Source organism: Hyperolius riggenbachi, chromosome 9 (assembly GCF_040937935.1).
Source record: "Hyperolius riggenbachi isolate aHypRig1 chromosome 9, aHypRig1.pri, whole genome shotgun sequence".
Classification (NCBI taxonomy): Eukaryota; Metazoa; Chordata; class Amphibia; order Anura; family Hyperoliidae; genus Hyperolius; species Hyperolius riggenbachi.
The window spans coordinates 24566685-24593221 of NC_090654.1; the positions used below are offsets into that span (position 1 = coordinate 24566685).

The 26537-nt window shown below is 47.9% G+C and overlaps 1 protein-coding gene across 7 annotated transcripts in view; it reads left to right on the forward strand.

Annotated features, from left to right (window-relative positions):
• The window catches only part of LOC137532040 (Fc receptor-like protein 5), a 353036-nt gene that overhangs the window by 195152 nt on the left and 131347 nt on the right, over positions 1 to 26537 (forward strand). For all 7 annotated transcript variants that reach the window (XM_068252142.1, XM_068252143.1, XM_068252147.1 and 4 more), the window contains one exon: positions 22309 to 22560. In XM_068252142.1, the coding sequence (XP_068108243.1) occupies positions 22309 to 22560 (252 nt within the window). The remainder of the gene's footprint in view (positions 1 to 22308; positions 22561 to 26537) is intronic.

Consider the following 26537-nt stretch of genomic DNA (forward strand, 5'->3'; position numbering starts at 1 on the left):
CAGCCCGCAGAGTGTTGCATCCAGCCCGCAGAGTGTTGCATCCAGCCCGCAGAACTTTGCTCCTTGCCCGCAGAACTTTGCTCCTTGCCCGCAGAACTTTGCTCCTTGCCCGCAGAACTTTGCTCCTTGCCCGCAGAACTTTGCTCCTTGCCCGCAGAACTTTGCTCCTTGCCCGCAGAACTTTGCTCCTTGCCCGCAGAACTTTGCTCCTTGTTCGCACAGACTGTATTGGGAGCTCAGCCAACGGTCCAGCCAAGCGCTCAGCCAACGGTCCAGCCAAGCGCTCAGCCAACGGTCCAGCCAAGCGCTCAGCCAACGGTCCAGCCAAGCGCTCAGCCAACGGTCCAGCCAAGCGCTCAGCCAACGGTCCAGCCAAGCGCTCAGCCAACGGTCCAGCCAAGCGCTCAACCAACGGTCCAGCCAAGCGCTCAACCAACGGTCCAGCCAAGCGCTCAACCAACGGTCCAGCCAAGCGCTCAACCAACGGTCCAGCCAAGCGCTCAACCAACGGTCCAGCCAAGCGCTCAACCAACGGTCCAGCCAAGCGCTCAACCAACGGTCCAGCCAAGCGCTCAACCAACGGTCCAGCCAAGCGCTCAACCAACGGTCCAGCCAAGCGCTCAACCAACGGTCCAGCCAAGCGCTCAACCAACGGTTCAGCCAAACGCTCAACCAAAGGTCCAGATCCATGAGGTTACACAGACTGCTGCTGCTGCTGCTCAGCCACCACAGACTGCTGCTACTGCTGCTGCTCAGCCACCACAGACTGCTGCTACTGCTGCTGCTCAGCCACCACAGACTGCTGCTACTGCTGCTGCTCAGCCACCACAGACTGCTGCTACTGCTGCTGCTCAGCCACCACAGACTGCTGCTGCTCAGCCACCACAGACTGCTGCTGCTCAGCCACCACGGACTCCTGCTGCTGCTGTGGTCCAGCCACTACAGACTCCTCCTGCTGCTGCTGTGGTCCAGCCACTACAGACTCCTCCTGCTGCTGTTGTGGTCCAGCCACTACAGACTCCTCCTGCTGCTGTTGTGGTCCAGCCACTACAGACTCCTCCTGCTGCTGTTGTGGTCCAGCCACTACAGACTCCTCCTGCTGCTGTTGTGGTCCAGCCACTACAGACTCCTCCTGCTGCTGTTGTGGTCCAGCCACTACAGACTCCTGCTGCTTTTGCCGGCCAGCCACTACAGACTCCTGCTGCTGCTGCTGTCCAGTTACCTCAATCTGTTGCTGATCTTCCTCCAGATGGTTTCCTGTCCATTGCCCCGACTGATGGTTTCCTGTCTTCTTTCCAGCCTGATGTCTGCCAGTCCACTGCCAAGCTACCTCCTGAACCTGCTCTTCCTCTTGATGGCACCCAGTCTACGGCTAATTCTTGCCACTTCACTGCCATGCCTAAGGTCTACCAGCCTGATATTTGCTTGAGTGAGGACCTGCCTATTGCCTGGCAGGGCACTTTCCTACCTGATGTCTACCAGGCCACTGCTCTGCCTGGTGCTTTGTATGATATATGCCAGTTTACCATGCTGTCTGATGCCTACCAGCCTGGTGTTCTTCTTGATGTCTTTTGTCTCCAGTTCCTAATTCAGCATCCTGAGATACAAAGTGAAAAATTTAATTTTTTGTTTCCCTCCCTGCCCACCCAGTGTTGGCATAAATTGTCAACCTTCCTGTATGATTTCCTGTCTGCCGCCTCTTGGGATCCTGGCGGTAGTGGTATATGGTCTTATTGGAGCGTCCTGAGGCCGCTCCTTAAGGGGGGGGTTATGTTAGGAATATGGTCATACCACTTCTTGCCTGCTGGTGGCAGCATCGTGTTGAACCCTGAACTTCCTTTATTCCACCAGCAGGTGGCTCTAGAGACTTTGCAGGACCTGAACTTTCCTTGTTCCACCACTGGGTGGCTCTATGCTGGCTGGAAACAGCTCTGCCACTGCAAGGGTTGCTCTCTATGGACTTTGCTTGTCGATCATGCTGCAGGTGTGTCCTCCTTATTTAAGAGCCCTGCAAGGAGCAACCTTTGCCAGAACTTTGTGCTCGCTAGCTGGAGTATCTGGACAACCCTGGTTCTCTGGTATCCTGTATCCCTGTATCTGTTATCCTGTTTCTGAACCTAGATTCTGTCTGACCTCGTTTACTGCCTGCTCCTTGTGTACCGTGATTGCTCGATTGTTGCCGACCTATGCTTTGTCCTGACTGTGATTTTGTGCCTGCCTTCTTGTACTGCGATTGGTGTATATATTGTATATCTTTGTCCGGTGTATCTGTGTGTATATATCCTGTATATATTTAGGTAGATAGATAGATAGATAGATAGATAGGGTTTGGGGGTTTTGCATCTTGCCTTGATTGTATGGTGTGTATGTATGTGGTGGTTGCGTTCTTGTATATAATTGCCACCATATTCTCTGACTACTGTACATGGTGTTATGTGTGCTGCTGCATTGATATTGCATAATCCTGTATGCACAATTGTAAATAAACCTTCCTGCATAGTTTATTCCTGTCTCAGTGTCTGTGTTGCTGCAAACTGCAATCAATCCCAGTTTCTCCGTTCAGGCTCGTAACACTAGAGGAGGGGGAGGATGTCAATCTCCTCTCTAAAGTCTCCACAAGGGCCTGCTGGTATTCTTCCATTTTGACCTGTCTGACTCTTTCTTCAAGCAGTTTTGGAACATTGTGTTTGTACCGTGGATCCAGAAGGGTATAAACCCAGTAATTGGTGTTGTCCAGAATGCGCACAATGCGTGGGTCGCGTTCAATGCAGTCCTAGGCCGAAGAGGTCATAGCCTAGGGTCACAAAAACATGTTTATTTGGGCAATTTCAATGGTAGTGATGCTGACGTACATAAATCTCAGCCATGGCCGTTAGCAACGTCTGAATTTCACGAAATTTCTCATGCAGGTAGAAGACATATTGTTAGACTTGGATTCCAAAGATGGGGTCCCTACATCTCTGCAAACCAGAGTTACAGGGCTCCAAAATTGGTAAAATCCCCCAATGGCTTTCATTGCCTCCCTATTTCACTTTCCAAAATCTCACATCTTTTCAAAGGGCAATTGCTCAGCAGTGGCAAATTTTCTAGCATTGTAGGGACCCTTAGGGGGAACATGACTGTTGAGTTTCGGGACCCTAGGCCGAAGAGGTCATAGCCTAGGCTCACAAAAACCTGTTTATTTGGGCTATTTCAATGGTAGTGATGCTGACGTACATAAATCTCAGCCATGGCCGTTAGCAACGTCTACATTTCACGAAATGTCTCATGCAGGTAGAAGACATATTGTTAGACTTGGATTGCAAAGATGGGGTCCCTACATCTCTGCAAACCAGAGTTACAGGGGTCCAAAATTGGTAAAATCCCCCATAGGCTTTCATTGCCTCCCTATTTCACTTTCCAAAATCTCACATCTTTTCAAAGGGCAATTGCTCAGCAGTGGCAAATTTTCTAGCATTGTAGGGACCCTTAGGGGGAACATGACTGGTGAGTTTCGGGCCCCTAGGCCGAAGAGGTCATAGCCTAGGCTCACAAAAACCTGTTTATTTGGGCTATTTCAATGGTAGTGATGCTGACGTACATAAATCTCAGCCATGGCCGTTAGGAACGTCTGAATTTCACGAAATGTCTCATGCAGGTAGAAGACATATTGTTAGACTTGGATTCCAAAGATGGGGTCCCTACATCTCTGCAAACCAGAGTTACAGGGCTCCAAAATTGGTAAAATCCCCCATAGGCTTTCATTGGGCCTACTATTTACCGTTCCAAAATCTCACACCATTTCAAAGGGCAATGGCTCAGCAGTGGCAAAACTCACCAGTCATGATCCCCCTAAGAGTCCCTACAATGCTAGAAAATTTGCCACTGCTGAGCAATTGCCCTTTGAAAAGATGTGAGATTTTGGAAAGTGAAATAGGGAGGCAATGAAAGCCTATGGGGGATTTTACCAATTTTGGAGCCCTGTAACTCTGGTTTGCAGAGATGTAGGGACCCCATCTTTGGAATCCAAGTCTAACAATATGTCTTCTACCTGCATGAGACATTTCGTGAAATTCAGACGTTGCTAACGGCCATGGCTGAGATTTATGTACGTCAGCATCACTACCATTGAAATAGCCCAAATAAACAGGTTTTTGTGACCCTAGGCTATGACCTCTTCAGCCTAGGGGCCCGAAACTCACCAGTCATGTTCCCCCTAAGGGTCCCTACAATGCTAGAAAATTTGCCACTGCTGAGCAATTGCCCTTTGAAAAGATGTGAGATTTTGGAAAGTGAAATAGGGAGGCAATGAAAGCCTATGGGGGATTTTACCAATTTTGGAGCCCTGTAACTCTGGTTTGCAGAGATGTAGGGACCCCATCTTTGGAATCAAAGTCTAACAATATGTCTTCTACCTGCATGAGACATTTCGTGAAATTCAGACATTGCTAACGGCCATGGCTGAGATTTATGTATGTCAGCATCACTACTATTGAAATAGTCCAAATAAACAGGTTTTTGTGACCCTAGGCTATGACCTCTTCTGCCTAGGGGCCCGAATCTCACCAGTCATGTTCCCCCTAAGGGTCCCTACAATGCTAGAAAATTTGCCACTGCTGAGCAATTGCTCTTTGAAAAAATGTGAGATTTTGGAAAGTGAAATAGGGAGGCAATGAAAGCCTATAGGGGATTTTACCAATTTTGGAGCCCTGTAACTCTGGTTTGCAGAGATGTAGGGACCCCATCTTTGGAATCCAAGTCTAACAATATGTCTTCTACCTGCATGAGACATTTCGTGAAATTCAGACGTTGCTAACGGCCATGGCTGAGATTTATGTACGTCGTCAGCATCACTACCATTGAAATTGCCCAAATAAACAGGTTTTTGTGACCCTAGGCTATGACCTCTTCGGCCTAGGACTGCATTGAACGCGACCCACGCATTGTGCGCATTCTGGACAACACCAATTACTGGGTTTATACCCTTCTGGATCCACGGTACAAACACAATGTTCCAAAACTGCTTGAAGAAAGAGTCAGACAGGTCAAAATGGAAGAATACCAGCAGGCCCTTGTGGAGACTTTAGAGAGGAGATTGACATCCCCCCCCCTCCTCTAGCCAGTTGTACGCCAACAGACTGACTTCCGCAAACCCAGGATGACCAGGAGGGCAGCAAACAACACAAGCCGCAGCTAGTGCCCAAAAGGGAATGGTATCGGCAGTGTCCTTGGAGTGGGAGAATTTTCTGACACCCATGCAGCAGCACACAGAACAGCAAGCGTGCAGATCCACCTCCAACACCGATCGCCTGGAGAAGATGGTCAAGGACTACATTTCAGATGGCATAGCTGTGTTGAACAATCCATCTGCACCCTTCAACTATTGGGTATCGAAGCTAGACACCTGGCACGAACTGGCAATGTACGCAATAGAGGTGCTGGCTTGCCCGGCAGCCAGCGTTATGTCGGAACGCTGTTTCAGTGCTGCCGGAGGCATCGTCACAGATCGGCATATCCGCATCCCCACAGAAAATGTAGACCGTCTGACTCAAATTAAAATGAATCAATCCTGGATTGGAAACGACTACGCAACACTCCCGGACCCCAACCAAGTAACATGAACAATGAACATCTGTGATGGGTTAGCGTTTCCGGTCCCTGTTTATTGAACCTCTCATCTGTATTACATTTATGACTGCATGGCGACAAAATGCAAATTGCTATCCGCACGCTTCTTGTCCTCAAGACCTGGGTTGTTGTGTCTCAAAGCGTGGCCTTCTCCTCCTGCGCCACCCTCCTCCTGTTCCATCACGTGTGCTGCTGCTGGGTTAGCGTTACCGGTCCCTTTTCCTGGAACCTCTTATATGTATTACATTTATGACTGCATGCCGACAAAAAGCATGTTACCTGTGCAAAGAAAACAGACATTTCCCGCATTTAAAAGACAGTTTTCCCTTTGAAACTTTAAAATCGATTTTCTCAAAAACTATAAGCTTTTTTGCTAAATTTTTTTCCCTCTTGTACCCACTCCCAAGGTGCACATACCCTGTAAATTTAGGGTATGTAGCATGTAAGGAGGCTTTACAAAGCACGAAAGTTCGGGTCCCCATTGACTTCCATTATGTTCGGAGTTCGGCTTGAACACCCGAACATCGCGGCCATGTTCGGCCCGAACCCGAACATCTAGATGTTCGCCCAACACTACACGTGACCCGTTCGGCCAATCACAGCGCTAGCCGAACGTTCGGGGAACGTTCGGCCATGCGCTCTTAGTTCGGCCATATGGCCGAACAGTTTGGCCGAACACCATCAGGTGTTCGGCCGAACTGGAACATCACCCGAACAGGGTGATGTTCTGCAGAACCCGAACAGTGGCGAACACTGTTCGCCCAACACTAGTTATACTTAGACCAGTTCCAGGGTGTTGATGATCAAGGAGCTCACACCCAAGACTAGGCATTGTTGATTATTTGTTATGACCTTCTGCCTTCCTGACTACTCTTCTGATCTCTGATTAGGTACTTTGCTATATCTGATACTCTGTTGCCGAACTCTGCTTGTCTTAGGATTCCGCATCTGTCTCTTTTCTCTGTCCCTGATCTGTCTGTCTGTTGCCGACCCGGCTTGCCCGACCTCGAGAGCTATCTCCTCAGTCAAGAGATAGCTCACAGACCTGTGGGTGACACCCTTCCTTGGTGTCACTCACACTCTGTCCTTCCTACTCCTAGCCTGACCCCTCCCTCGGGAGAGTCTCAGGCTTGCGGAAGGAACGTGTTACAGTGCAGTACTCCTTACTGCTGTGCACCTGCTCCTCAGGTGCAGTCCTCAAAGTATTTCTGTTGCACCAAACACTCTTATTACCCAGGTGTCCAGAGGTTAGAGATATATCTGATTATCGGTGATACTGCAGATCATCAATAATCAGGTATATATCTGTATTCTCGGTGATACTGCAGATCACCGGTAATCAGACCCTCTCTGTGTTACACCGATCGTTACAGAACGCCAGACCGAAAAATGCAAATGGACGCACACACCGACCGTCTGGGCGCACTTACCACTTCGGTGGATACCATCAACCAAGTGCTGGGTAATCACCGAGCGTTAATTGATGCTTTGTCCGGGTCTTTACAAACCCTCCAGACGGCTGTGGATGAAGTGCGATCTCCTCCTAGCACAGACATACGCATGCCTGTACCTGAACAACTTTCTGGTCACAGATCTGATTTCCGAAATTTTAGGAGTAGAGTGTTATCATACTTTGAGTTAAGACCTAAGTCCTCAGGCACTATGGCCCAAAGGGTCACATTTATTAAGACTTTATCAGGCGATTCTCAGACCTGGGCGTACAGTCTACCTGCTGGAGACTTAGCCCTAACCTCTGTAGATGAATTTTTTAAAGCCATGGCAATAATTTACGACGATCCAGACATTGCCTCAACTTCTGAGCGGAAGCTCAAGTTGTTACGTCAAGGCAAGAGTCCGGTCGAGGAGTACACTGCTGAATTCAGAAGGTGGTCAGTATCAGCCAGGTGGGACACCTTTGCCCTGTTAGATTGTTTTTTATCAGGGTTGTCAGATGAGGTCTCTGATCTTATGTTAAGTCAGCCTGAACCTAAGACCATTGATGAGGCCATTTCATCGGCCATCAGGATCGACCGTAGGCTACGCTATCAGAGACAGCCCCGGGGTAGAAACCATGTAAGGATGGTGTCCTACGCTGCGCCTCCTGTGACTCCACCTCCTCCCGTTTCACCTCCACCCGAACCAATGCAGATTGGTCGGTCAAAGTTGTCCCAAGTGGAGCGGAGACGCAGGATTTCAGAGCATTTATGTCTTTATTGTGCAGAGGGGGGTCATAAAGTACAGAATTGCCCTAAGAAATCGGGAAACGCTATTGCCTAGGAGTAGTTGGGGGTAATACCCTAGGCGTACAACTTTTAACCCTAGATGATAAAAGGTTGCTTCTTCCTTGTACGATTACATGGGAAGATAAATCTGAAGTCACTGAGGCCTTCGTTGATTCGGGCACAGCGGCTAATTTTAAGGATTATGAATTTGCTAAGAAATTGGTGTGAGAAAACGCGGAAAAGCCGCCGCATATGCCAAGAACGAGGCGGCTGTTCCGCGTCCAAAGCGGCGGTTTGCACGCATGGACACGCGTCTGGTAGTATGGTGGAATGCGAAAAAGCCGCTGCATGTCCTGACAGCAAAGCAGCTGTTTCCGCGTCCAACGCGGCGGTTTGCATGCAGCAGCATGCGCTTGGTGTGGCTGGGTCTGTTAGTGCACATAGGCAGATGGAGAGCTACGCGCGCGCGGGCCTGAACTCAGGACCTTTATACCAGCAGGGGAAGTGTCAGCTGATCAGGAAGATCAGCTGATTCCTGCAGGACTCATGATTGGCTGAATGGCTCGGGCGGGGCGACAGAGTCCAGCAACTATATATTCTGCTGCTTGTCAGTTGCTGATTGTCTGCCATTGCGAACACTTGCGTGAAGGCACTCAAACCTTAGCTAGACCCGACAGTGTGCCAGAACCGGCTGGAGCTGGGAATCCACACTGAGTCAGATTCTTGAAAGCTTAAAGTACTAATTGAATTGTATTATTTGTTAGACCAGTTCCGGGGTGTTGAGATCAAGGCCCTCACACCCCAGACTAGGAATACTGTGTTTCTTCTGTGTATTCTCTAGCATAGTTCCAGGGTGTTGTGAATACGGACCTCACACCCAAGACTAGGGAACTGTATTATCATTTATGTTATACTCCAGACTAGTTCCAGGGTGTTGTGAATACGGACCTCACACCCAAGACTAGGGAACTGTATTATCATTTATGTTATACTCCAGACTAGTTCCAGGGTGTTGTGAATACGGACCTCACACCCAGACTAGGTTGTGTTATTACTGTGTTACGTTAGCCCAGTTCAGGGCAAAGCCTTACATATTAGCAGCAGGGCTTCCTGCGTCCCAGCCTTGGTCCCTCGCTCAGGGGTCCACAGGCTACAGGAATATCACCCACCGCTCAGGGGTGAATTCCTCAGGAGTATAGGCCGCCAGCTCCTCTGGTGGTCTTTACTCAGAGTTCTTACTGTTGCACCAAACACTTACACTCTCTCTGGTGTCTAGAGGTTAGACATATCTGATTATTGATGATTCCGCAGATCCTCAATAATCGGGTATATCTGTATTCTTGGGGATACTGCGGATCGCCAAGGATCAGATTCTTTCTCTGGTTGCTGACACCGATCGTTACAATTGGGTATTCCGCTCACCCCGGTAACACCACCTATCCAAGTTACGGCAGTGGATGATTCCCCCCTGCAACGTAACCGTCCTCTGTCTCAGACACCAGAGGTGGGAGTCACTATAGGGGTGCTGCATAGGGAGAAGTTTTTTTTTTTTGTGTTACACATGACAACCTCCACTATCATCCTTGGCATGCCTTGGTTACACCTTCACTCCCCTTAGATTAATTGGGCCACTGGTCAGCTAACAAGCTGGTCAGCCTATTGTTTTCATCATTGTTTAGTGAGGGTAACCTTGGGTCAGACCAGGATCCATGTGGAGGGAGTACCGGAACAATATTCTGAATTTTCAGATGTGTTTTGTCCCAAAGCTGCAGATAAACTACCTCCACATCGCCCTTTTGATTGCCCCATCAATCTCCGATCTGGTTGTATGTCCCCTAGAGGTCATCTCTACAATTTGTCTGGGCCAGAAAAAGTGGCCATGCGAGAGTACATCCGTGAAAACTTAGCTAGGGGTTTCATTCGCCCTTCCCGGTCGCCTGCCGGAGCAGGTTTCTTTTTTGTAAAGAAAAAAGACGGAGGCCTTCGGCCCTGCATTGATTACCGGGGCCTGAATAAAATCAGAGTAAAAAATCGCTATCCATTGCCTCTGATAGATGATTTATTCACTCAGGTCACCAATGCTAAGATTTTCTCGAAATTGGATTTGCGGGGTGCATACAGCCTGGTGCGGATCAGAGAGGGCGATGAGTGGAAGACGGCCTTTAACACACCCGATGGGCATTACGAGTACCTTGTGATGCCCTTCGGGTTGTGTACCGCCCAGGCCGTTTTTCAGGAACTCATTAATTAAGTATTCAGGGAGGTGTTGGGTAAATTTGTTCTGGTATATCTGGATGATATACTTATCTTTTCAGATAACCTCTCTGAGCACAGGGCTCATGTCAAATTTGTGCTGCACAAGTTAAGACAGAACATGCTTTATGCCAAATTGGAGAAATGCATTTTTGAGGTAACATCTGTCACTTTTCTGGGGTACATAATTTCCACCTCGGGTCTTTCTATGGATCCTGCCAAAGTCTCTGCTGTCCTGGAATGGCCTCAGCCAGTGGGACTGAAATCTCTCCAGAGATTTTTAGGATTCGCTAATTGCTATAGAAGGTTCATAAAGGGGTACTCCACAGTCATAGCACCCCTCACCAGTCTCACAAAGAAAGGGGCAGATACCAACCACTGGTCACCCGAAGCTCTGGCTGTTTTCTCCACTTTGAAAGAATTGTTTTGCTCTGCGCCCATTTTGAGACACGTCGACACCTCCTATCCCTTTATTGTGGAGGTGGACGCCTCGGAGGTCGGGGTAGGGGCTGTGCAGTCTCAGCGTTCTGGGTTGCAGGGAAGATTACACCCGTGTGCCTATTTCTCTCGTAGGTTTTCACCGGCAGAGAAAAACTACGATATAGGCAACAGGGAGCTCCTAGCCATTAAATTGGCCTTCGAAGAATGGCGTCATTGGCTAGAAGGAGCAGAACATACGATTGCCGTTTACACTGATCACAAAAATTTGGAATACATTGAGGGGGCTAAGAGATTGAGTCCCCGTCAGGCTCGGTGGTCACTGTTTTTCTCGAGATTCAGATTTGTAATTACGTACACTCCGGGTAGTAAAAACATTAAAGCGGATGCTTTGTCCAGATGCTTTGAGCCAGAGACAGCACAGCCCTCAGACCCAGAGACTATTATCCCACAGAGAGTAGTGTTGGCAGCCACAGAGACCTGGAAAAACTGGATGGAGACTTTAAGTCCCTTCCAGCAGGATGTCCCTGAAGGAAAGCTTGAAGGGGTGATGTTTGTACCACTGCCATTTCGTCTCCAGATATTGCAGATGTTCCACTCCCACAAAAATGCTGGACATCCTGGGGCCACCAGAACACAGGACCTTGTTGCTAGGTGTGCTTGGTGGCCTTCACTGGCAACTGACTGCAAGGAATATGTTAGAGAGTGTGCAGTATGTGCAAAAAGCAAACCCTCCCGTCTGGCACCTGTGGGAACGTTGCAGCCTTTGCCCACACCGAGTGAACCATGGACCCATTTGTCCATGGATTTTGTGGGTGAGCTTCCGAGGTCTAAGGGCATGTCGGTCATTTGGGTGGTAGTCGACCGTTTCAGTAAAATGGCCCATTTTGTGCCCCTGAAAGGACTCCCCTCAGCCCAGGAGTTGGCCGATCTTTTCATCATCCACATTTTCCGGCTACATGGCATTCCGGAAAATGTTGTGTCAGATCGGGGAGTCCAATTTGTTTCTAAATTTTGGAGGGCATTTTGTCATCAAATGGGCATGGAACTGTCATTTTCGTCGGGCTACCACCCACAGACCAATGGTCAGACTGAGAGAATTAATCAGTCATTGGAACAGTTTTTAAGGTGTTATGTTGCGGATGCACAAAATGATTGGGTCAAGTTCTTGCCGTTTGCAGAATTTGCGCACAATAATTTGAAAAGCTCTTTGTGATGATTTGCTCAGCTGCCTGTGCAGGCAGCCAGCCTTTTGACCATTGTGTAGGTTTGCATGCTGCAGGAGTCTGGAAAGAACAGCTTCTGTCAGTTTTGCAGCTTGTGCTTGCAGAGGAATTTGCATATGTTGTCATGCAAATTGCCTGGCCACATTCATTGGAGGTGTGTACTATAAGTACTATGTCTTTCCCACAATGCTTTGCTGTTCATAAGGATTTCGTCCTATGTAACACTCCTGGTGGGGTGTCAGCCTTGCTCTCTGTTTGAACATCAGCTTAGAGTAATTCCTAAATCTGCGCTAGGCAGATTTCCCTAGTGCTGTTAGGATTGTATTATCTGTATTGCCTGTTCTGTCTTGTCTTGCCTGTTTGCCATTGTCCTGTCCCTATGGTGGTTGACAGGAAATGGTTCTGATCTCTGTTCTTGTAGTATAGCTGGTGCAGCGGTTGCTACCAGCTATCTCTTCTGTTCTGTCTCCTGGGATTGCACTAGCTACTTTTTGCTAGCGCTGGGGATCCTTCTGTTCTGTCTCCTGGGATCGCGCTAGCTACTTTTCGCTAGCGCTGGGGATCCTTCTGTTCTGTCTTCTGGGATCGCGCTGGCCACTTTTCGCTGGCGCTGGGGATCCTTCTGTTCTGCTACTCTGTACTTGGATCGCGCTAGCCACTTTTCGCTAGTGCTGTGGATCCTATCTCTCGCTTGTCCCTGTTTTCGTGTGTCTGTCTGCTACGCTTGCTGGAGGCTCGGTGAGGTAACCGTTAAGCAAGCGCTCGCGTCCTCTGTTTCATGTTTGTCTGTTAATGGTTAGTTAGGCGTGCTTGTCTCTATTGTGCTTATCACGTGGAGACCGCGCATAACCGCGTGCACTGTTGCGAATGAGTGCGGTGTTCGCGGTTAGCTAGCATTTGTTATTTTCCGTATCTCCTCATTGTATTATTTGCTGTGCCTTTGCTAACCTCGTATTCTGTTCTGATCTGCCTTGTGTCTCGTCTGGCGATCGCACCTCTCGCGATCGCGTTCCTATTTCATATCTGCTGTTGTGTGTGTGCGGTTGCGGGGTGGCGACTGGATTGGCACACACACATACAACCTGTCCCTTTGCTCATTCTCATTCGCAATCGCCTCTCTTGCGATTGCGTTCTGCGTTTTGTACAATTCCTGTCTGGCATTTGTGGAGGTACAGAGGATTGGTTCCTCTGCACTCCCCAGCGCCATCTGCCGACAGGAATTTTCCCTCTACGGGTGCGTAGCACCTTTTGCTGGGTTCCTGCAAATTATACGCTTGTGGAGGATTTCCGCCGTGTCAGCGCACGCGTTGTGCGCTGATCACGGGGAAAGTTCCACAATCGTTACAGTATGAACAGCCCGACCCAAAACCCCAGTGTAGACGGAAATTCCGATTTGTACGATTTTGTCGAGTTTGGGTCCTGTGTCTTTAAGAGCTTTAAAAGGTTTAATTCAGAGACCAAGGCGGAATTTCTTTCTGAATGTGTGAGGTTTTGCCTGAATCCCACCTTTCAGATTTCTGATCCGTCCACGTCGGCTCTTCTGTTTGCCTATGTGCTCTTAAAAGACGATTTGTTCACCTGGGCATATAATCTGTTAAAAATCTATTCTTGGAATGGTAATCTGTATCAGTTTCTTGCAGAGATATTCTCTCACTGGTTTAAACTGCCTGGCTTACCACCTGCTCTGATTGAGTGTGTAGCTGCTGATAAGTCAGCTGATCTTTCCCTTCCATGCAAGACCTTTCAGTATGACAATCAGTTCAATGTGTCTGTTGCCACTTCAGGTTTTAAACAGCAGACATGCAAAGTGGCGAAAAAGAGAAAAACTAAAAAACGCAAGCATCGGAATAAAACACTCCCTATTGATGTTTGTAATGATGTTGTTCCGTCTCCGGCTTTTTTGCCCCAGTCCAAAGCTTATGTGGATCCTGCTATAGGTAGGATCGCACACTACATTAAAGCAGTTAAAAAATCTGTTCTTGTTCCTGAACTCCACCCCTATGGAGATTATTTGGATACTGGCCTGTTTGAACCCCCATTTGCTTCCTGGGATATTGGGGCCTTGCTGGAAGAATTCGATTTTGATTGGAAAGCCTTTTGCGATTTTTTTACATCGCAAAAAGCGAAAATGTCTTGAATGCTTGTCTCGATTCGATGTACCTTCTGATTGATTCCGATGAATGTGACAAGGATGATGTGGATCTGGTGATCTATGTATGGCAAACGATTTTGGATGAGTTGCACACACACCAACCAATTGATTCCAATAAAGAGACATCGTTGTCGGATGATTGTTCCTGCCTTTCTGGGGTAAAGCATGAGAGTCTTGACTTTGTGCAATCTGAAATGAATGAGTGTGCCGCTGTGGTTGATTCCTGTGTGAATCCTGAAGGATTCGCTCCTGACAGTGTGCAGTTTGAATCTGTGCGATCTGATGCCTGTTTCTCGGATGTTCCTGCAGATTGTGATCGGCATGAGTCTGCCGGTTTCCTCAAGGATGTGTGGGATCCTTTGTCATTTAGAAACAGATCTTTGAGATCTTCCGTCTGTGACCCTGCTATGGGGAAAATTTCTCGACTATGCAGCGTCAAAAGTAAAATTATTATGCCTAATAAAGTTTATCCTGTTGATGTCGCCATTTCTTCTGCAAATGAGTCTCTGTCTCACCCTGTTCACACCTGTAAGGGCCCGATGCCTGGGGACAGTTGCTCCAGCGTTTCGGTCCTAGATGCCTTGCAGTCTGCTCCGCAGATCGCGGAGGTTTGCGCTATAGAAGCGTCAGTTTCACAACCTAAAGTGAATTTTGATTCGCAGGTTTTGCGTTCTGATTCCTCGGATTCGACATTGTTAGCCGAATCTAAGAGTGAGACAGCGCTTCGGTTTTGCGAATCTGATGCTGAACCCTCTTTGCCTTATTCAGAGACGCTTTCTCTGAACCTGCCCTGTACCATGAATAAAAACATGTGTTCCTTTTACACTGACGTTTGTGAGCCCCTTTCTTGCCCTGAGGGAAGTTCTGACTCTCCACCCTGTACTCTGGATGAGTCAATATTGCCTTGTACAATATCTCCTGCCCTGCCCCTAGAGGCTCGTCTAGGTATTGCTGCTATTTTTACCTGTTTTTCTGCAGTTTTGGAGTTACAAGCTAGTTTGACTGCCACACAGAATTCTGGGTACAGTGAGAATGAAGTTAGGGAGTCAGTGTGTGTTCCAGTAAATATACCTGTACATTCCCCTCATGATGATGAGATCCAGTCTCAGGTTATGGTGGAACCATTCCTGGGACATCTGCCCTGTCCACAAAATAAAGTTCCAGTTCTGCCCTGTAACATGGATAGTTCAGAATCCTTCCTAGAAAACTTTAAAAATGATGTTCCTGAGGTCTTGTTTGATGTTCTGGAGGTCCCCGAGTTCCTCCCAAAGGGAGCAGAACTTGTAGGAGATGTCTCCAGTCCCCCAAGTCCTTCTGAGGTGTTGCCCTCTTCCGTAGGCATTGCTGCCTTGCTGGCTACCTTTTCAGCTCTGGTGGAGCTTCAGTCATGTGTAGTCAATGATGATATTGCAGTCACAGAAATTTCCGAATTTGAATCCGAGTCTTCTTTTGAAAGTCCAGTGCTTGAGACCAATGCTCGTGATGATTCTCTGCCCGGTCCTGGTTTTGGTTTCCTCATACCGGACTCTGAGGTTGGCAGTTCCCCGACATGTCCTGAGGTTTCTCCTGTGCTGGTGTACCCCAGTGTGCTCTGTGACCCAGAAAGCCCAAGTGTGCCTCGGTTACCAGCATACTCAGATGCTTCCTCGGTGGAGACATGTTCTGATTTAGCCTGCCTGCTTGCATGCCCAGAAGTGGTCCCTGAAAGTCTTGATCTTGATGGGTGTCCTCGTAATTCTGAATCCGGAATTGTCATTGGTTCCATGGGGGTTCTTGGTAATTCTCCATGTGAGCCTGGTGATTGTTCTGCCCTCTTGGGATCTCTGTGGAGCTTCAAAAGGTTCTGGGAGATTTCGGGAGAAATTTTGCTTGGTCCCCTGGATAAGATCAACGATGGCTTTTGTGTTGTAAGGGACACTTCGAACAGGTATTGTGGCAGGTTTGGTATTTTCGGACGCTCCTTGGAAGGTGGTGGGTATTGTCTGGAGGGTGTCGATGGCTTCTTCTCTGGCGGTCACAGTCCTGATGGGTGTTATACTGAGACTGGTAGTACTGATGGGCATGTTTCAGTGGCTTCTGTTTCCGATGAGGTCGGTTTCGGGTGGACTGACTCTGGAATTGGACCTTGTCGGGCTGCCCCGACCTTCATGAGTCTTCAGTTTGAGTCTGTTGCTAATAGCAGTTTTGAGGGTCGTCTGGAATTCGACCCTGGAGGGGGGGGGGGGGGTACTGTGATGATTTGCTCAGCTGCCTGTGCAGGCAGCCAGCCTTTTGACCATTGTGTAGGTTTGCATGCTGCAGGACTCTGGAAAGAACAGCTTCTGTCAGTTTTGCAGCTTGTGCTTGCAGAGGAATTTGCATATGTTGTCATGCAAATTGCCTGGCCACATTCATTGGAGGCGTGTACTATAAGTACTATGTCTTTCCCACAATGCTTCGCTGTTCATAAGGATTTCGTCCTATGTAACACTCCTGGTGGGGTGTCAGCCTTGCTCTCTGTTTGAACATCAGCTTAGAGTAATTCCTAAATCTGCGCTAGGCAGATTTCCCTAGTGCTGTTAGGATTGTATTATCTGTATTGCCTGTTCTGTCTTGTCTTGCCTGTTTGCCATTGTCCTGTCCCTATGGTGGTTGACAGGAAATGGTTCTGATCTCTGTTCTTGTAGTATAGCTGGTGCAGCGGTTGCTACCAGCTATCTCTTCTGTTCTGTCTCCTGGGATTGCACTAGCTACTTTTTGCTAGCGCTGGGGATCCTTCTGTTCTGTCTCCTGGGATCGCGCTAGCTACTTTTCGCTAGCGCTGGGGATCCTTCTGTTCTGTCTTCTGGGATCGCGCTGGCCACTTTTCGCTGGCGCTGGGGATCCTTCTGTTCTGCTACTCTGTACTTGGATCGCGCTAGCCACTTTTCGCTAGTGCTGTGGATCCTATCTCTCGCTTGTCCCTGTTTTCGTGTGTCTGTCTGCTACGCTTGCTGGAGGCTCGGTGAGGTAACCGTTAAGCAAGCGCTCGCGTCCTCTGTTTCATGTTTGTCTGTTAATGGTTAGTTAGGCGTGCTTGTCTCTATTGTGCTTATCACGTGGAGACCACGCATAACCGCGTGCACTGTTGCGAATGAGTGCGGTGTTCGCGGTTAGCTAGCATTTGTTATTTTCCGTATCTCCTCATTGTATTATTTGCTGTGCCTTTGCTAACCTCGTATTCTGTTCTGATCTGCCTTGTGTCTCGTCTGGCGATCGCACCTCTCGCGATCGCGTTCCTATTTCATATCTGCTGTTGTGTGTGTGCGGTTGCGGGGTGGCGACTGGATTGGCACACACACATACAACCTGTCCCTTTGCTCATTCTCATTCGCAATCGCCTCTCTTGCGATTGCGTTCTGCATTTTGTACAATTCCTGTCTGGCATTTGTGGAGGTACAGGTTCCTCTGCACTCCCCAGCGCCATCTGCCGACAGGAATTTTCCCTCTACGGGTGCGTAGCACCTTTTGCTGGGTTCCTGCAAATTATACGCTTGTGGAGGATTTCCGCCGTGTCAGCGCACGCGTTGTGCGCTGATCACGGGGAAAGTTCCACAATCGTTACACTCTTCCTCTGGATTTTCTCCGTTTCAGATGGTAACTGGAAAGTTGCCTAAGTTCTCCCCACTGTCAGTAGCTTCCACTCCGTTTCCAGCTTTGGAGGCTTGGCAAAAGTCATTTAAGAACATTTGGGGGATCGTGAAAAATAATTTGGAGAAGGCTTTTCAAAGTCAGAAAGGTCAAGCTGACAAGAAACGCTCCTTAGAGTGGAAGTTCCGGCCAGGAGACTTGGTCTAGGTGTCCACACATCATTTGACCCTGAAACAGCCCACGCCCAAGTTAGGACCCAGATTTGTAGGCCCTTTTCCAGTGACCAGGAGGATCAACAATGTTACTTATGCCATTGATCTCCCTGCCAGCATGCGTGGTGTAAGATCGTTTCATGTGTCCCTGCTTAAACCAGCAGTTCACGTAGGTCCCTCTCCTCCTCCTCCTGTGATGGTAGATGACCAACCTGAGTACGAAGTAGAAAAGATTTTAGACTCACGTGTTGTACATAACTCAGTGCAGTATCTAGTTCACTGGAAAGGGTATGGTATTGAGGAGAGAACATTGGTACCTGAGTGTCGCATGCATGCGGATAAATTAAGGAGGGAGTTCCACGCTTTATATCCTGAGAAACCACTTCCCAAGGGGGGGGGGGGGGGTACTGTGATAAAACGCGGAAAAGCCGCCGCAAGTACTCAGAGTAAGGGGGCTGATTCCGCGTTCAACATGGCAGCTGGCGCGCATGAGCCTGCATCCACTAGCCTGATGGAGCGCGGAGAAACCGCCGCATGCCCAGTGAACAAGGCGGCGGATTCCGCGTCCGGCGCGGCGGTTTGCATGCATGGGTTTACCACTAGCAGTATGGCTGAACGCGGGGAAACCAACGCATGCTCTGACAGCAGTGCGGCTGGCCCTGCGTTTAAACCTACAGATGCATTACAACACATGTCTGGTGTGGCTGGGACTGATAGTCCACACAGGTTCAGAAGGACGCGTGCGCGCGCTGAGAGGCAGAGCCTTTATGGCAATCAGAAGGGTGTCAGCTGATCTAGCCGATCAGCTGACAATTCTATTAGTTTTCATTGGTCCAGCAGTTAGGGGAGGCGCTGGAGAGCGCTGGTGTATATATACTGGGTGCTGGTCATTTCTCTGGTGTCTGGCGTTGCGATCACTACGTGGTAGCACTCAGACCTTGTCAGTATCTGTGATATTATCTGTGTTATTATCTAGACCAGTTCCTAGGTGTTGATGATCAAGGACCTCACACCTCAGTCTAGGGAAAACTGTATATTATCTGTGTTATTATTTAGACCAGTTCCTAGGTGTTGATGACCAGGGACCTCACACCTCAGACTAGGAATTAGCTTTACCATCTAGTTATACTCAGACCAGTTCCAGGGTGTTGATGATCAAGGAGCTCACATCCAAGACTAGGCATTGTTGATTATTTGTTATGACCTTCTGCTTTCCTGACTACTCTTATGATCTCTGATTAGGTACTTTGCTATATCTGATACTCTGTTGCCGAACTCTGCTTGTCTTAGGATTCCGCATCTGTCTCTTGTCTCTGTCCCTGATCTGTCTGTCTGTTGCCGACCCAGCTTGCCCGACCTCGAGAGCTATCTCCTCAGTCAAGAGATAGCTCACAGACCTGTGGGTGACACCCTTCCTTGGTGTCACTCACACTCTGTCCTTCCTACTCCTAGCCTGACCCCTCCCTTGGGGAGAGTCTCAGGCTTGCGGAAGGAACGTGTTACAGTGCAGTACTCCTTACTGCTGTGCACCTGCTCCTCAGGTGCAGTCCTCAAAGTATTTCTGTTGCACCAAACACTCTTATTACCCAGGTGTCCAGAGGTTAGAGATATATCTGATTATTGGTGATACTGCAGATCATCAATAATCAGGTATATATCTGTATTCTCGGTGATACTGCAGATCAGTGGCGTTCCTACTGTAGTGCGCAGGGGGGCGGGGCGCACCGGGTGACGGACACCCAGGGGTTGTCCCCACGACCCCCCACAGCACAGAGCAGGAGGGGGAAGCAGCGCTAGAAGGAGGGGCAGTGGGGGCAGTGGTGGGGAGGGGGGAAATATCCCCCCCCTCCCTCACCTGGGACCCCTCCTTCTGCCTCTCTCCCCCTCCATTCAGCAGTAGGCAAGTGCGGCTCGGCGGTGGGGAGAATTACTCACCACTTCCGCGTTCCAAGCGCCGGCAGCGTCATGTCGTCACAGATCTCCGCCTTCATTGAAGGCGGAGATCTGTGACGACATGACGCTGCCGGCGCTTGGAACGTGGAAGTGGTGAGTAATTCTGCGCATGTCTCCTCGTCCCTGTCGCCGAGCCCGCCCTTGCCACCGCTGAATGGAGGGGGAGAGAGGCAGAAGGATGGGTCCCAGGTGAGGGAGGGGGGGGGGGGGGATATTTCACCCCTCCCCACCGCTGCCCCCACTGCCCCTCCTTCTAGCGCTGCTTCCCCCCTCCAGGGACATCTATACTGGGGGCAACTATACCAGCTATACTGGGGGCAACTATACTAGCTATACTGGGGGCAGCTATACTGGGGGCAATTATACTAGCTATACTGGGGGCAACTATACGAGCTATACTGGGGGCAGCTATACTGGGGGCAACTATACTAGCTATACTGGGGGCAACTATACCAGCTATACTGGGGGCAACTATACTAGCCATACTGGGGGCAACTATACTAGCTATACTGGGGGCAACTATACCAGCTATACTGGGGGCAACTATACTCGCTATACTGGGGGCAGCTATACTGGGGGCAACTATACCAGCTATACTGGGGGCAACTATACCAGCTATACTGGGGGCAGCTATATTGGGGGCAGCTATACTGGGGCAGCTATACTAGCTATACTGGGGGCAACTAAACTAGCTATACTGGGGGCAACTAAACTAGCTATACTGGGGGTCAGCTATACTGGGGGCAGCTCTACTAGCTATACTGGGGGCAGCTCTACTAGCTATACTGGGGGCAACTATACCAGCTATACTGGGGGCAACTATACCAGCTATACTGGGGGCAACTATACCAGCTATACTAGGGGCAACTATACCAGCTATACTGGGGGCAACTATACCAGCTATACTGAAGGCAGCTCTACTAGCTATACTGGGGGCAGCTCTACTAGCTATACTGGGGGCAACTATACCAGCTATACTGGGGGCAGCTATACCAGCTATACTGGGGGCAGCTATACTGGGGGCAACTATACTGGGGGCAGCTATACTAGCTATACTGGGGGCAGCTATACTAGCTATACTGGGGGCAACTATACTAGCTATACTGGGGGCAACTATACCAGCTATACTGGGAGCAACTATACCAGCTATACTGGGGCAACTATACTAGCTATACTGGGGGCAACTAAACTAGCTATACTGGGGGTAACTATACTAACTTCATTGGGGGCAACTATACTAGCTTCACTGGGGGCAGCTATTCTGGGGGAAACTACTAGCTATACTGGGGCAACTATACTAGCTAATACTTTAAATTACAGTTAGCTCCGCCCTCATCCGGTCATGACAACGCCAATTTTTGCCACGAAGCACGCCGCGGGTTGTGGTCACGCCCATTTTTTTAGGGGGGGGGGTGTCTTTTAATACCCAGCACCGGGTGCCAAATGCCCTAGGTACGCCACTGCTGCAGATCACCGGTAATCAGACCCTCTCTGTGTTACACCGATCTTTACAAAAACCTGATTAATTTAACCACTTTACCCCCGCGCGTACGTATTTCTCCGCCCCTTTTTCCATCCTTTAAAAACCAGGGACGGAGAAACACGTACTTTCCGCGTTCCCGACGCTGTCCGCGCTCCCGCTCGTAAACACGCCGCCCGCCGCTAGTAAAACCGCCGCCGCCCGCTCGCCCGGAGATCAATGAACGGGAAAATCCATTCCCGTTCGTTGATCTAAGCCCCACAATGACCCGCTGCTCTCCTATGGGCAGCGCGATCATTGTGAGAAGAAACTCACGTGTCCAGCCTCCTTATTCTTCCTCCAAGCTTCCGGAAGGAGGCTTGGAGGTCGCAATAAAGCAAAAAGTTACTGTGGCCATCTTGTGGCCAAATAGTAAACTACACCCTACACATTTTTCACATACAAATAAATGACTTTTACACAAAAAATTAACTCATTACCTCCCACACTCCCCATTTTTTTTTTTTTTGTAATTAAAAAAAAATTCAAAAATTTACAATTAAAAAAAATACATAATTAGTTACCTTAGGGACTGAACTTTTTAAATATTTAAGTCAAGAGGGTATAACACTGTTACTTTATAAACTATGGGCTTGTAATTAGGGATGGACGCAAAACTGAAAAAAATGCACCTTTATTTCCAAATGAAATATTGGCGCCAAACATTGTGATAGGGACATAATTTAAACGGTTTTATAACCGGGACAAAAGGGCACATAAATTTCATGGGTTTTAATTACAGTAGCATGCATTATTTAAAAACTATAATGGCCGAAAACTGAAAAATAATTTTTTTTTTCCCCACATTTTTCCTATTTTCCCATTAAAACACATTTAGAAAAAAATTATTCTTGGCATAATGTCCCACCTAAAGAAAGCCTAATTGGTGGCGGAAAAAACAAGATATAGTTCATTTCATTGCGATAAGTAATGATAAAGTTATAGACGAATGAATGGAAGGAGCGCTGAAAGGTGAAAATTGCTCTGGTGGTCAGGGGGTAAAACCCCTCAGTGGTGAAGTGGTTAAGAGACAGTTGAAGCTATTCGAGGAAGTTGAAATATTTTTGCTTTTATCTTTACTATATAAAAAAAAAAGATAATTTTTGCTTTTTTGTAGGGATGTCTTCGGTGGCATTCACGCCAAACGTGGCAAAAATTTTTACCGGGGAATCAATGACTTTCACGTGTAATGTGCATTCTGATATGAAAGTAAAACATAACTTTAACTGGTACAGAGACAGCATCAAGTTGAATGAAACCCAACAGAACTTTACGATTCAATCTGCAAGCGTGGAAGACAGTGGACATTATCAATGCAAGTCAAGTGGGACTCATTTAAGTGAAGCTATGAGGCTGGATGTCTCTGATGGTAAGCTAAGAGGACAACTCTACTAGATATATTTACCTGCTCTACTCTCAACTTTTTTCCCCTTGTATACAATTTTTTATTGCCTACAAACAGCCACATTTTTTATAGATATGGTATGAAATAGGTAAGGAGTGATAGTGCACGAGACAAGTTTGTGTATTATTATTATTATTAAAGTGGACCCAAACCAAAAATGTTTTTAATTCAAAATATTTAGTTGCACCACCCTGACACATCTATATATATAATAGACTAAGTGCCTCAACCTTCGAGCAAGAAGAAGAAGTACTTTGCATGAGAAAATTTATGCGTGCTCAAACACCAAGTTTAAGGCCTCTTTTCCACGGACTGTTGAGCTGTGTGCTCAGCAAGCAGTTACCAGGCAGCAGCAAGCAGTTACCAGGCAGCAGCAAGCAGTTACCAGGCAGCAGCAAGCAGTTACCAGGCAGCAGCAAGCAGTTACCAGGCAGTAGTGAGCAGTTGTAAGAGTTTAAGAGGCATTTTACTGCCTATCAACTGTCCATGGAAAAGAGGCCTACCCTAGCAAGTCTGGCTTTGCAAATCTGGCATAATTGGCTATTCATGAGGCAATGCTCATGCAAATTTGCTTTTGCGTGCCAAACTATGCAAGGTCAAAAAACCAATACCGCAAAGCGGTCGCCCTGCTACATGCCAGTGATGAGCGAAAATGCAAAAATTTGTTTCGACAATTTTTTGCCGAATTTTCGCCTAATTTCGTTTTGACAGGCAAATTTTCCATCTAATTTTTTCGCGTTAATTTTCGCCTAATGCCAGTCATTTTCACTTTACTTGCGTATTATTGCTGACATTTTCCTCATAAGGGCATTAGCGTCCGCATTCAGAGAAGTTTCTTGCGCATTATTGCGGACATTTTTCTGTATAAACGTCCGCATAGATTGAATTTCCATGCGGATTATTGTGGACATTTTTCCGCATAAGGGCATAAGCATCCGCATACAATGAATTTTCGACGCTGGTCGAAAACGCGAATATTTCTGAAGATTTTCGTGAAAATTCGCCAAAAATGAAAATGGGATTTTCGATGCGAAACTGCTACATGCTACATTAGCACTATCCAGGAGCACCACAGGGAGGATTCCCAATGCCCTCCTTTTTATACAACCGGGGGGACTGCGGGTCCCAGGCTCTCTCACTGCCTGGGAGGCTAGGTGGTGCAGGCGACCCCCCCCCCCCCCCAAGCGTGGCCAGCGCCGGGAGAGCCGTCTGCACCCACCTTCCAATATTAAAAACAGGCACTTACCTTAACATCCATTGCGTTCTGCTACATGCGCATTAACTTGGGGGCACCACATGAGAAAGGAGTGAAGCATGGGTCACCCCGAGCTTTAGAGCTCAGGGCTGGCTCACATACAACACTCCGGGGGGGGGGGGGGTGAGAGGGCAGGCACAGACAACTAACTCCAGTGCTCACACCGCCGGAGCAAGCCATCCACCACCTGCCTCCAAAGGATACAAACTGCAAAAAATGCTTTCCATGAGAAAATTAATGCGCATGTAGCAGAACGCAATGGACGTTAAGGTAAGTGCCTGTTTTTAATATTGGGAGGTGGGTGCGGACGACTCTCCCTGGCGCTGGCCACACTTGGGGGGGGGGGTGGCGGCTGCGCCGCCCAGCCTCCCCCTCCGGGGTGCCGCTGTGGTTCCTAGGCAGTGAGAGAGCCTGGGACCCTGCGGTCCCCCCAGTTGTATAAAAAAGGGGGCATTGGGAATCCTCCCCGTGGCGCTCCTGGATAGTGCTAATGTAGCATGAACTTATTCCCGCAGGGCGACCGCTTTGCAGTATTGGTTTTTTGACCCTGCATAGTTTGGCATGCGAAAGCAAATGCATATTTGCATGAGCATTGCCTCATGAATAGCCAAATTAGGCCAGATTTGGAAAGCCAGACTTGCTAGAGTTAAACTTGGTGTTTGAGCACGCATACATTTTCTAATGGAAAGCCTAAAGGTGGGTACACACATAAGATAAAAGTCTTTGGAAAATGAAAGATCACAGACCAATGTTACCCCCTTCCATGTAGTATGAGAGCCATACCTACACAGTCTATTCTATTGAGCTGAACTCCCCATCAGAAAACATTTTTTGCAAGATGCTGCACACAAAGATGCTGTACACATGCAACAGATCAGTATCTGCCAAAGATCTGTTCCTGCAAAAAATCAGTTTCTGCAAAATGCATTCATAGTCTATGATATCTGCAGATCCCATGCTGGGCATACACGGTATGTTTTCTACCATGTAATCAAGCCGCTGATGGCTCGATTGATGATTTCCGACGTGCCCGATACCCCGCCGGATCGATTCTGCGCTCGATACCGGCGGGCAGTACAAAAGAAGAAACGAGTGGAAAATAAGAAAGTGCTCGCGGGGACGAGCGGGAATCGATCCGGCCGCCCGCGGGGACGAGCGGGAATCGAGCCAGCGGCTCGATTACACGGTAGAAAACGTACCATGTATGCCCAGCATAATACACTAATGACTGACATTCATCTGCAGATCCAAAGATCCATCCTAGTTGATCTGATCTGCAGATGATTGTTAAACAAGATGTGTATGAGATCTGCAGATATGGACTATGAATGTATTTTGTAGGTACTGATCTTTTGCAGATTCTGATCTGTTGCATGTGTACAGCATCTTTGTGTGCAGCATCTTGCAAAGATTTCTGTCTAATGGGGAGTTCAGCTCCATAGAATAGACTGTGTAGGTATGGCTCTCATACTACATGGAAGGGGGTACAATTGGTCTGTGATCTTTGATTTTCCAAAGACTTTTATCTGATGTGTGTACGCACCTTTATTCTTCTTGCTTCAAGGTTGAGGCACGTACTCTATTAGATAGATAGAAGATGCGGCGTATGCTACGACGCGGGTCGGCTAGTACAAATATAAATAAACACTCCTTCAAGCCTATGAGCATTTCAGTGCATGCTTTTCACCCTCCTCTTTCCATAACTAGGGTTATACAGGTGGCAGCCATTAGCAATTCCTCCTTTGCCCGACACCATCTACTCCACCAGTTTGCCGGATCCTGTCCCGGCAATATGAAAAGAAGAGAGGGGTTTCTCCAATAAATGTAAAATATTTTATATTTGTCATCATGCAGCTGAAAAAAGGCTGCTATTTATTATTATAATTGAGAAAATAGATTTTATTTCTGAAATCTTGTATTTTTAGTTTGGGTCCACTTTAATATTATATTATTATTGATTTACTAGCTGATTGCCCGGCGTTGCCCGGGTATGTATTTGGCTGGTGTTGGCTCCGCCTACTTTTTCTAACCCTAACACACAATTACTCACTGACCAAGTTTGTGAGCTTTGCGGTCTTTGGTATCAATAATCTGCATTGAAATGAAACAAATCTGATTGGGTGTGTGTGGCTCCACCCCCTTTTCTGAATTTGAACCCCAGTCACCCAATAACCAACTGTACCAGGTTTGAGGCCTGTGCCATTAACAGTTCAAGAATGGTAGCAATTAAATATTCCCCTTGAAAAACAACAGGTGAAGTTTGATTCACTTTTGTAGGCTCCACCCACTTTTCTGAATATTAATTTCAGTCACCCAGTGACCAACTGTGCAAAGTTTAAAAACCCTGCCATTAACAGAATGGCTGCAGTTTACATTTTCTCAGTGAAATTTGTATTTGTCTTCACCCACTGATGACCCGGCGTTGCCCGGGTATGTATTTGACTGGTGTTGGCTCCGCCCACTTTCTAACCCTAACGCACAAACACTCAATGACCAAGTTTGTGAGCTTTGGGGTCCTTGGCATCAATAATTTGTATATTTCCATAGAAATTAAACAAATCAGATAGGCTGTTTGTGGCTCCACCCCTCTCCAGCATTTGAACCCCAGTCAACCAATGACCAACTGTAGCAGGTTTGAGGCATCTGCTATTAACAGTGTAAAAATGGCAGCAATTTAAATATTCCA